The 13,216-nt window shown below is 41.1% G+C and overlaps 1 protein-coding gene across 1 annotated transcript in view; it reads right to left on the reverse strand.

The window, feature by feature from the left end:
- The window catches only part of LOC119182924 (uncharacterized), a 30,416-nt gene extending 23,308 nt beyond the window's left edge, over positions 1-7,108 (reverse strand). The window contains exons 1-4 of the mRNA XM_075865680.1: positions 6,885-7,108; positions 3,978-4,034; positions 2,177-2,233; positions 33-65 (exon numbers count right to left, since the gene is read on the reverse strand). Coding sequence (XP_075721795.1) covers positions 33-65; positions 2,177-2,233; positions 3,978-4,034; positions 6,885-6,969 — 232 coding nt within the window. The 5' untranslated portion in view covers positions 6,970-7,108. The remainder of the gene's footprint in view (positions 1-32; positions 66-2,176; positions 2,234-3,977; positions 4,035-6,884) is intronic.
- Between the last annotated feature and the right edge of the window lie 6,108 nt (positions 7,109-13,216).

Consider the following 13,216-nt stretch of genomic DNA (forward strand, 5'->3'; position numbering starts at 1 on the left):
CGTTTCACTTTCGAATGATATGTTACACTCACCATGATGGCTATGAGTATCCGTAGCTGCAACCGCTAAAACACACAAGAACATTCATGTTTTAATACAGTTACTAGAGTACCAGAGTTAGGTCCTAGTTTTCTGAAAATTTCTTCAACATAAATGAAAAGTGGCTCCACAGATTCTGTTCAACGCTTCCACATTGTAGTCAAAATAGCGCCTTTAGGCACGTAATGTATCTCAACTCCGAATGCATAAGGACATTTAATCACATTAGAGTATGTGATTGTTATCACATTTCCCAACATTAATTATATCTGTGAGTCATTCTCAAATATGGCAGTGGAACCATTTCATGAGGTAGCGCGGTAACCAGTACAGTATTTTAGCTGCTTTATGTACTTGACAGGAAGGACAACTTTACAAAAGCGATATCTTATTCGGTAAATTTCCATAACATAACATTGCCGAAATCCACCAACTTTCAAGTCACTTGAGTGAGTCCCTGAGATGCCCAACTCTTAGTTGCTTCAGCCTTATCTCACCAACTTTTGGGGCCAACTGCATGCATTCACTGCAACCAGTCTTGCTATGTAGATGCCGTCTGCCAATCGGCTGATTGTTTATTTACTGGGCGAAGTTGTCAATTATTGTTGCCTTTTGTAATGGTGTTTTTCTGTATTTAGCGTGATATATCTCTGAACAACACAATTTCATAAATTGTCTACGGAACGATCTCCTGAAATTCATAAAACGTTATCCAACTTTTCATCCCTTTTTGTAGAACATGCAGTAAGCCTATAAAAGAAAAGTTTTGGAGCGTTTCAGTCCACTCATTTATTATGGTGCATTTGCGGAACAAATATTTTCGTTCATAACTTATTTCCAGCCCACTGATATGAATAAACGTGCACGAAATCCAAAATTCTTTAGATGTAGTTCCTCGTTCGTCCCACTATTCACTAGGTAGCAACAAACTTCCATCCACCAGATAGCTGGGAATCATTGAAATAACTTTTACTGTCAGTGATAATGAACACAAGAAATGAATATGATGTATTCTTCTTCAAGGAAGAGTCACAGACATAATATGAATATACAATCCCGTCACAAGGCTGAAAACATTTTTATTTTTTTTTTGCATTATTGCACATTTCTATCTTCGGAGGGCATTGTTCACTGAGCGAAAACACTTCATATTTTTCTTGTAGATGGCAATGTGCATTTGCGTCAGCAGAAATAATTGGAAAGACTATCTCCATGAGCCAATAAAAATAATCACTCTTTCGAATACAGTTCTTGCGTGCTGGCGCTCCGCCTAGGGTGTGTGCGGTTTTTTATTCATGCTCTCTTAAGATGGGAAAATCAATGTTTCTTTACGTACTTGAGTAGCCTGTCACTGCTGCCCAAACATTGGCTATGCATGTGCCCCAAACCAAGGGAAATAAGGTGCACAAATATTTGCTTAAGTTTGAGCATGATGCGTTTGAAGGCAATATTCCACATTTATTGCACTTAGGAAGTAAACGCTGCCGCTTAGCAGCGTAATTTCAGCGTGAAAACATTCAGCCACTGTCACACTTATTTCACTGGCAACTAACTGGCAAGGCATCAACAATAGTGCAGGAGGGCTAGCATATAAATGTTATATTTGATATGAATATAAGTCACCGAGGTGAAGGCTCATGCATAGTGACCTTCAGGAAGTCATCGTTCACATTCACATGCATAAGCGTGCGCAGGGTTTCTCTTCGGGGAGAGGGGAAAATTTGTTGCAGTGCCCTATCACCTCTTACGTAAATGTATAGGGCTCACTTTGCGCCCCCCCCCCCTCACAGGTCGCAGCACCCCCTCCCTATTAAGTCAATTTATGGTGATGATTTACCGCCCCCCCCCTCATAGGTGACTAGAGAGAGCAGCCACTCCCCACTCCCGCCCTTCCACCTGCGCACGCGTATGTTCACAAGCACATTACTATTTGTATAATGGTAAAAAAGATAACAATGCACATCCCCTTTCCTTTCTCAGTAATCATTATTTGTTCAAACGATTATTACCACACGCATGTGAACATACATAGAATATAAAATACACAATGCTTTACTCCAGCGTATACAATGCTCTACTCTAGCTGTCGTTACTGGAAGCCATTTCAAGTACCATGTATACAAACAAATCCACTTACCAGGTTTCTTTGGGGCCTTCACTTTAGTTTTTGAATTGGACGAGTGCTTAATGCGTGCTATAAATCAAAGAAAGTAACATCTTATTCGAGCAATATTGGAGTGGTTATTGTCATGCCATTAGGGCATGACAAGATCATACATGACAAGGCATACAAGATCTCCAACAAGGTGAAAGTATGCTTGTGCATGTAGAAACTTTAATATTGCCTTCTTTTATTACTTGTTCTCACAGTGTCGGTACGCCCACTTCTCTTATACTGCTTTATTTGCTCTTATTATCAAGATAATTAAAACCGCCAAAGTATTCTTCAACTTGTTTCGCCATGCTGTAGCCAAGATTTTTTTGTAGACACAAAACTACACTTTTTCAAGCCAACATATATGAACGAGGTCACACTTAATGTCTTCATCGTGAAATAAATGCTCACGAATGAATCGGAAATAAAATAACGAAAACAATTTTATCATAAAAGATGTTATACATGTCCTCTTACAATTATTACGAAAATTTGTTCAATCTCTAGTTCTTAACATGATGAAATTTATTTGGCGACTTTCTTTCTTCAATATCACTAACTGGCTAAAAATTGTGTGCCATTATGACTACGCCTGGACGAGTTGCAGGAATAATCCTGATGAAATAATGTGAACCGCTTTCCTTGGAACCAAACCGAAGTTTTGCAGCCACGCAGCAACGTGGCTTTTTTATTTTCGATCAGCCAACTATTGATACTTTCTGAAGCCAAACAGAAAATGCATGTTAACCAACTTGAGCCTTCTGTCTCGCTTTGCTTTGCGTGGATGAAAAGGTTATTGTTACGTATAATTTAAAAAAAACATTTATGAAAATTCTCGCCGGATAAAGATGCGTTCATTAAAATAAAGACATCACTAGTATTAGCTGTTTTTTTTTATGTATATAGAGTTTCAAGGATGCGTCAATATTTCTAGCTTTTTTCTGAATATACCTTGCTAAATGGCTCAAGTTCCCTTCAAGTACTTCTTACAAATATTAATATCTATAAATAATGTCCGCCAGCAATTACACTAGTATGAAATTTAATATCTGCACTGAAATCATTTTTACAATGGTTCTTTTAATGATTATCGATTATATTCATCATCGGTAATTAGTGATTGCGTACTTTCAACTTCAAAGATGATTGTAGGCAATGTTGGATTTGTACGGGGTTTTATACCTTTTAATTTTAAAACACATGCTGGCCAAGGTATAACTGTCAGTTCAAGCGCACGAATAAACAGAAAGGAAGAGAGGACAAGCGCTTTCTCGCAACTAAACTGTTTATTAGAAAGGGCAGATTATATATACAGTCAAAAAACAACGCATGCGTGTGCAGGCAAAAAAGTACACCCGTGGCACATCGACACGCAATTTTAGCCAAGAAATCGTCTTCAACGCCACTCTGTTGCGCATCTACACGATGGGTCTAATAGCTCTTATTCATACGTTCTGTGTTAGCTAATATGGCTAATTAAATTGATTTATTTAAGCAATGGCGTTTAAACTCATTGCATTCCAACACAGGTTGAATCCTCTGAATAAACCACCTTCCTTTCCCTACTGGTCGTTATGTGTTATAACGCTGACGACAAGTTAAACGGAAATCGTTAATGGCATATATACCTTGTCATGAATTACATTTGTAGCGAAGAAAAACATGCTATATTTTAAAACCAACTCAAGTTTGAAGCATATGCGACGGTCATCTCAAGTTGTTACTGAATCCACCCGACCTTCTGGCGTTCTTAACCATTTCGGCGAATATTTTATGTACTCACTCGTTTTAGACTTAGATTTTGTGAACTTCGGCTTTTTCACTCTTATCCTTTTCAATTCTGTAAAAAAGCGATATTCAATATTAACAATAATGACAATTTTTAATACTTAAAAGTTATCTCAGTTTTGTGTAAAATATGTCTATCGAGGCAGGATACGTGCGCGTCTCGTGTGACAAAGTCAGAGTAAAAAATTCACAGCATATCCACGGAGTGAATGTTGAGGACTGAGACGAACCATTCATCTGTCCGTCTGTCTGTCCTTCTGTCTGTCCTTCGGTCCGTCCACTCCTATCCCATAAGAGCACGCATCGGACGGACGGACGGGCAGACGCTTCACACTACCTCTCATCATTCATTCACTACGAGAACATGCTGTGAATTTCCTACTATAACAGCGCCATCTATCCTCTTTAATAGTCAACTATACAGAAACCACTAACGGCATCTAGTGATACTACTTCCAAAGACATGTACACACAACGCCCTCCAGTGAGCAATTATTAAAACTAACTAGAAGTGGCTACATGCATACTACATACAAACGAAAGAAAGAATGACCCACACCCTAAGGAGCTTCGCCCCTAAAACACCGTGCCATGTGTGACTACAAAACCTTCTTTTGTGGGGCGTCCGCCTTGGTAGAACAGTGGTTAAGGGGCTCGGTCGCGTTAAATCCTGGCTGCGTGCTCATACATCAATGGAGGTGAAATGGTACAGTCCCCATGTACCGCGCGATGTCAGTGCACTTTGAAGAACACCAGGTGGTCAGAACTTCCGGAGCCCTCCACTGCGGCATCCCTGATAATCATGTCGTAACTATGGCACCTAAACGCCCGTGTATTATTATTTGAGTGCCCCAAATCAATACACATAAGACACCATAGATGTATGGAATATTTTAAAATGAATTACTTTATGATAAAACTATTAAACTTAAGTGAACAAATAGTGGTTCCGGCCGATTCGAGTGATCCCTATGGCTCTTTCTAAGGGCTACCATAGAGAATGATGATGGTCCTAACTACGATGGTCATTTCCGGAATTTTTTTTTCCTTAGATATATTCGCGATTATGCAGTATTGTCCGGCCCTGGCCTCCTGAATAGCAATCATTGTGTTTTGGCTAGAAAAGTTCACAAAGGACACCACTATTTTCAGGAGAACTACTTCAGGATGACCGTGATAACACAACATTTAAAGCGTGTTGACCGAGCTTTGTACACTTTGTTTCCTTCCTTTGTCAGCCTTACGCCGTGGACCACACGAGCAACTCGTACTAGAGATAGCAGAGGTTATACACCACCTGACTGAGAAAGGGCATCAAATTACATATCAGTAGTTACTCAGTCACTGCGGAATCATCGGCAATGAAGGGGCCGATCAAGCTGCCCGTTCAGCCCACACAGAAGATCATAAACTACGACTACCACTTTCTAGGACAGATGCTGCACGAAAGCTCTGCAGGCTCGCTCGCCAGCAAACCACATCACAATAGAACTAGCCACACTTCAAGCATGCCCGACTGTACTCGCTTGACCCAACGCTAAGTCTTCGAGTCCCGTCGAGGCTTTGCCGAGCATACCAGACCCTGTTATGTAGGCAGTGGTTGGGCGTTGCGTTTACCAACGCCTACGCCTCCCTCGTAGGGATGGCCGACCCCGCAGACTGTGACCACTGTGGCAACAAAGAAACCATCCGACATATCCTTTGTGGCTGCCTAGGATATAGTAGACAGCGACTATGCTTTCGCAATGAACTTAGCAAATTAGATAATCAACTTCTGCTGGAGGAAAAAAATTACAATATCGACAGGATGCAACGTCACAGAAGAAGGCCCAAGGCCCTGCAACTACTGTTTGTGTGTGTGTGTGTGTGTGTGTGTGTGTGTGTGTGTGTGTGTGTGTGTGTGTGTGTGTGTGTGTGTGTGTGTGTGTGTGTGTGTGTGTGTGTGTGTGTGTGTGTGTGTGTGTTTGTGTGTGTGTGTGTGTGTGTGTGACGCCCTTCCTGTGCGTTTTTGTTATCTCCTGACTGTTGATGCGTTTTTCTCTTTCTCTCTCCACACCCTCTTTCTTGCACATTTTGCCTACCCCAGTGCTGAGTGGCAAACCAGATGCTAATATCTGGTTAATCTCCCGGCCTTCCTTTTCTCTCTCTCTCTTCTTCCTTTGTCATTCACCGTCTTCATGTTGCAAAGTTTCAATGACTACTTGTCATTTGAGATTAAATAGCAAAATTTGAGGTTAAATAGTGTTCTTATGGGCACCAATTTTGAAAATATATTGGCATTCATAAAACGGTAGGAAGGGGAGATGAGAGCTCGCGAATAAAAAATCCGTAAACATGGGCTGTGTCGAGCCAACCTTTCGAGAAGTGGACTTACCTTACTGTTCTAGCCTTGAGGAAGGCAAGTCCACTTGTCGAAACGTCGGTGCGACACAACCCCTGCTTACGGATTTTTTATTATGGACATCTATAGCCATATATAAAAATTTAGGCAGAAAAGTAAAAAAAAAAGGCCTTTACAGCTACTATAAAAGCCTATAAACGTTCTTAACCTCTGATTTATGCCCATATATCAAACTGACACGAAAGCAACGCAAAAAACAAAATAGGGATTTCCCTATAATCTCATCTTTCCTGATGAGGTACAGGTACAAGATGCCGGCAAACACCTCTATGGGAAAACTACTCCGGAAACCGAGAAGCGTTCAGAACACCGAGAATAAATGAGGCTAGCTTACAGGTGAGCGAGCTGCGCTACAATTTTTTGTAAAAGTTGCTGTGGCACGTCTCTTGAGCAGTGAAGCACCTTTACCCAACCCTGTTGTTATCTGCAGTTTTATGGCAGTGATAATGTGCAGCCTGAAAAAAAAATATAACAGGAAAAAATATTCCAGTTTAGACTTACTTGATCTCGTTATTTTAGAGAGGGCCTCTTCGAAAAGCTGAATAGTGAGAGCAATCACTAGGATGATGACAACAACGGGTCTCATTACCTCTCACTTCTAAGAAAATGTTTTTGATCTAATCGCCAAGCGATCGTCTTCAGACTGGGCTAATTCATGCAATGTGACCACAGCTTTGTCTGAAAGCGCTAGTCCACAAGTGTTTCGCAGCAAACAATGAGAGCAGTGTAGGTTGTGTGGGTAATGTTGGATAACATTAGCCCGACAGAAAAGCGCTAGCGATTCACGACTCCAACGCAGAGGAGAGTATTATAACACTCAGGTGATAGCTCATGCCAAAGAAGAAAGTCAGCGTTAAAACATTTCATTCCACTGTACATTAAAAGTGAGCATTGCCAGAAGCAACCTGGAGCCAAATTCACAAATATTCCAATATTCTTCAGACACGTCTCTCTTTCCGGTGAATATATTTTCAATACTTTATACTTCGAGTTAGTTTGCTAGCAAGTTTGTTTTCCCGAAACACACTTACTCATACCATTAATTTTGATTCTTCTGAAAAACAGAAAGCTCATAATATTTGTCAGTAGATTACTCATATTACGTAACAGCCCACGCGGTACATACGTCATAAAGCATTTTGGGGAAACTTTATTGTCTTGCTTTAGTATTCTGGGGTTCTGACGCAAAGACAGAGAGAACGCTTACCGCCGTACAATAGCTCAAAATATTTTTTTCTAAACAATCATCGGAAGATCTTGTTATAATGCAAGTTCTGAAAATCACATGTGTGTTTTTGCTGCTGGTCACACAAAGGCATTGTTCTCACAGAGCGCTTGACCATGTTTCTATTTTTTTTTTTTTTGCTAGCAAGCACTCATCTGCCTTAATGCAAATCTTGAGACTATCCTTCCACGTTCGTTGAGGTCTCATCTTACCGGCATTTAACGTGACACATTTAACCTTTGTCACTGATAAGTACTACATTACACGACCAGTCTGTCATATTTATCATGCATTTGTATCCATCTAGCTGGCGAAGACTATATCGCAGTCGTTTCACCATTGTCAATGGCTATGCCTGTACGAAATTTAGTTTTCTTTAGTTCACTGCTCACACTGACTGCTACCCGCCATGGTATCTCGTATGCCACTTGGAACAAACTACACCACAAATACAGTATTCAATAGGTTGACACTGCAATCGAACGTATCGTTTATGCGTAGCAGTGATAGCCGGCAAGACGCATCTATAATCATTGTCTACCTCTTGCATCAGCTTCCAGGTCACTTCTATATTCAACTGAACTAAGTGTTCTGCCATTGTTCAGTATACGAAGAACTCGCTTTAAATACAACACAATGGGTGAGTGCTCTGAAGCTCAATGGCAGCTCCGGCGCTTCGCGAAACATTCAGCGCCTACAACTTGTTATTCCCTGCCAGCAAAATATTGCACAGTGCCATCTCGAAATTCCGGACCTCCTATATGGCAGATTAGCGAGTGTTGCACTGCTATGATCTGGGTGACGGGTTCGACTCTCGACTGCATAGGCCATATTTTCATGAGGAAACGCCCATGTTCTCACATATAGGTGCACTTAAAAAATATCAGGGAGCCAAATTAACCCAGATCGCTTACTATACGGAGTTACTCATAGTAATATCATTTGTCATTTTCGCACGTACAACCTCAGGAATTGAATCAATACATAAGTGAAGACAAATCAGACTGTTAGAGTCAAGCCTTTTTTTTTTTCGGACAGTCTTGCATGAGCATCTTTCGAAACATGGTTCCAATTTGTCCTAAGGTTTACCATACGAAAACGATCAGTCCGACATGCCATGCATGCCATAATGTCGGCCCAGCAGGCTGCCTAGTTTGTCGTGATGAGCTCGATTTCTTCAACTTTGACGTATTTCTATCTCGTCGTTCATTGTCTTTTAAATATGGTAGTCTTTCTTGCGATACTTCTTGGGATACTTGAACGCAGAAATTTTGGTCTGTGTGTGTGTGTGTGTGTGTGTGCGTGCGTGTGTGTGTGTGTGTGTGTGTGTGTGTGTGTGTGTGTGTGTGTGTGTGTGTGTGTGTGTGTGCGTGCGTGCGTGCGTGCGTGCGTGCGTGCGTGCGTGCGCGTTACACTAAACGATTAAGCCACGGGGCAAAGTTTAAGAACTTGCTGTCTGCCCAGCCATCTTGAACTGCTGGCTGCGTTCATACTTGTGAAAGAGACGTACGTTCTCTGGGAGTGCTTGAATCGCGTCGCATCGATGTTTGTTGCTTCTTGAGCGGACTTCATACACAATGAAAAATGCTTCATTTAGGTTAATTGATGCTATGGCTGCGCTGCATGGTCATTCTTAATCGTCGAAATCGTGTATTCTGAAACCCGGAAGCACGGATAACACAATTGTACGGGCTAGGTCGGTAGGCCTAACCTTTGGTGGAAATCATGGTGGTAGAACATGTAGTGTACAGATCTCAGCTTGGTACACTATAATAATTGCCCGTCATTATAAGCCCACCCATCATTTGCTTACTGCTTCCCAGCATTATCGCTATGGTGGGCAGAGCTTCTCAGCTTGGTACACCATGTGGCCCACCATAACAAGCAGCACCCATGATCTGGTGCTTCCCAGCATTATCCCAATGGTGGGAAGAGTTTCTCAGCTTGGTACACCATGTGGCCCACCATAATAAGCCCCACCTACCATATGCATAGGGCTTCCCAGCATTATCGCAATTGTGGGCAGAGTGTCCCATTATTGCCCACTACCTAGCCTCTGCTTTCCACCATTATTGCTACTTTACCCATCATCTGTACACCATACCACCCAGTATGCCCCGGCATATCCACCATATTTCCCCCTACGTCCCACCATATCCATCATAATTTCCACCATGCCCACTATTATTTACACTACGCCCACCATATTTTCCAGTATCCACCATGGCGATTTTTCTGATAGGGAGTCGATCAAAAATAAATTATTACGTATATCGGAGGCACAACATAAATACGTAACTATTAGGTGATGTGTTTGTTTACTAGAAAATATACAGATAAGTATTTATAAAGACCGTATACTGTTGCTTAGACAGTGCTGAAAATGCGACGCTATGCACAAAAGAAGGCCGGCAGAACAAAACACCGTCGTCTTTAGACTACATTTGCAGCCAAGCACACCGACTCACGGCCATTTTTTTTAGTCTCATTATATAGATGGATTCAAGGTCACAATTATTGCGCCCAAAAAAACTTCCGGTCACCTCATTCACCAGCTTCCTTAAGGCAGGGTAGCAAACCGGATGCTCTGATTTCTGATAAGCCTCTCTGTCTTTCCCTAATTTTATTCTGTCTCTCTCCTAACGTCGAAACTGAAAGCACGTTTTTAATTTTTTTTTCGAGCGCAAGGAGGCTCTCGTTTTCGTTTTTCACATAAAATGAACGTGCGTAAAGTGCAGAGGAACGTTTTGTAATTTTTATGTACCTCAAAAGAACATTTATTTGAATATATTTTGCCCAATAAGAGAAAGAAGCTGTACAAAATCAGTGGGCTATTTTCTGAAGCTCTTGTGATCCACCAATGCTATTAAAGCACATTGGCGAACAAAACCTGAAGTCATCAAGGGGCTGTGTTCATAACCCTTGAAATGGTCTATATGTGAAAAAGTTAGTTTCTTTCGTGTCCCCAAGAATGCGCCCATTAAAATGGCAATATATCGTAAAATACACGTCCCTCTTTTTTTCTGCAAGCGGCACATCTCGGCACATGATATGACCGCAATGAATGCGAGGGAGAGAAAGGCAACACTTATTCCTGTACGCCACGGAGTTGTAGTGGTTGCGGCACTCGGCTGCTGATCTGAAGTCTGTGGATTCGATCCCTGTCGTGGCGGTCGTATTTCGATGGAGGCGAAATTGTGGAGCCTTAGGAACATCTGGTGGTCGAAATTTCTGGAGCCCTATAGAACGGTGGTCTTCACCATCATAACGTAGTTTTGGGGAATAAAACCCAAATATTATTACTATCCTCATTCCTCACAGCCTCGTGAGTCCATTGGTTCGAAGCTTATACCATCAGTGCAACGAGTTGCTAACGCAAGCCTATCAAAAAGCCACGCCATGCCACAAAGTGAATGAGTATTGAAGAGATCGGGAAAACCCGATTGTAATGTAAATATGGTGAAAGAAAAGTGGATCACAAGATGGCTTGCCGTGGGCAGGAACCGCACTTGCGACCTTCGAGTAACGCGGTAGCATACGAGGGCTATTGGCCAGCTGCCAGCTCGCAATAACTTAACATGCTACGTGACGCCAAACAGGCTCATAAAGAGTGTGCCACACTCGCCTTCAACGCTACAGGTGGTGCTGACTGACACTTCCACGTTTAAATTCACATATATACCCAAAAAAGTGGCTGGGAAGATAGCCGCCGTGGTATCTCAGTTGGTAGAGCATCGAACGCATTATTCTGAGGCCGTGGGCATGGTTCCTGCCTATGGCGAATTATCTTTTCCGTCCATTTTTCTTTCTTCACATTTACATTACAATTAGGTCTAACAACTTCCTATACTTTCCTTCAATTATTGTCTGTTAGATCTTATTGATACTGTGTCTAACAATAAAAAAACGAGCTCTTAAAGGGACACTAAAGTAAAAAAAAGACAATTTGCGTGAGAGTGAAAGTTCAATGTATGACAACATCTAAAACGACAATATTATGAACAGCAGTGCTCTAGTTACCAAAAAATTAAGGTAAATTCACATGCGCCCACCCCAGCAGAAAATTCTAAGAATGATCCTGATGGCGTCAGATAAACCCACTACAATTAATCAGGAGTAATCGATACAGCTGCACTAAATAAAGAACCTTCTGTGCATCAAGAGACGCGATAAAGTCCTGCTTGTTTGTTTCTGTTTAATTCATGGAAAAAACAACCACCGGACGTTACTATGGGGAGTGGTGCGAGTGGTTCGAAAATTCAATTTTCGCGTTGTTAAACTGGACAAGTATTGCTATCCAGCGGTGCCCAGTTAAACCAAAACACGACTGTCATCTCGGAGCCAATGGCAGGAAATTGATAAATGGCCGTGGTTGCTGCTGTAGCTCCCGCTACTTTCGTTCTGCTGCTACTAATATCTGCGACCGCGCAGTAAAGCCGGGCAACGTTGTGCTCGGCAACAGTGACGTTAGCCGATACGCTTTATGAGGCGGGAAATTTAAAGTTCTCTAACCTGATGTGGACCATTAAACGTAACTTCATTTCAAAATAAACCCTTCCTTAGTACAAAAGTAACACGACGAGGTTTCTGGACCACTATTTCAACAATCAATGTCGACTTAATAGTTGCCTTTAGTGTCCCTTTAAGCATACACTTCCTTTTCTGCATATATATATATATATATATATATATATATATATATATATATATATATATATATATATATATATATATATATAAAAGAAAAGAAAGAAGTTGGTTGCTGGTACACGTATGAGAAAGCAAGCAGCCCCTTTATAGATTTACGTTTCGGCCGTGGCACGGCCTTCGTCAGAGAATGTCAAAGGCCGTGCCACAGCCGAAATGTAAATCTATAAAGGAACTGCTTGCTTTCTCGTACGTGTACCAGCGTCTTTTTTATACGTACCAGACCCACTGAACTTTCCCACTGAATATATATATATATATATATATATATATATATATATATATATATATATATATATATATATATATATATATATATATATATATATATATATATATATGTGAAAGTAGATGCGCTTTCTTCACGTAGCAACAAAGCACTTTTCATTCAAGGCATTATGCCTTCACAAAGACGGGGCTGCCGTAGGAACGTGAAACAGCTTTCATATGTCCCACAGCAAACCACTTCATCATCCATCTTCGTGGCCCGAATTTCAGCTCATGTCTGTCTGGCATATTCTTCAGCTTGACATGTCGTCTCCAACTTTGACAAATTGGGCACACAGAAAATGGAACTAGTTAAGTGTAAATGTTACAAAATGTATTTTTATTTGTTTATTTATTTGTTTACTCATTTATTTATATACTTATAATTTTATTTATTTATTTATATATTTATTTAATCAAAACACCGGCGTCATTTTTGTGCCCACACTTCGCAGTAGTGCGATAGCACCTGTAGATGGGTCACTTGGGATGGCCCATTCGTTATATTCGGATTACGTGCTTCTGTATTACTTTTTTTCATCTACCATAATACTTTAAATTGCCGCTGTCTGTCTCCTTCTTTTCTTGCCCTTCGTTATTGGGGCTGTTTTTTGATGCGAATCATGTCGTACGA

The sequence above is a fragment of the Rhipicephalus microplus genome, chromosome 6, assembly GCF_043290135.1.
Source record: "Rhipicephalus microplus isolate Deutch F79 chromosome 6, USDA_Rmic, whole genome shotgun sequence".
Classification (NCBI taxonomy): domain Eukaryota; kingdom Metazoa; phylum Arthropoda; class Arachnida; order Ixodida; family Ixodidae; genus Rhipicephalus; species Rhipicephalus microplus.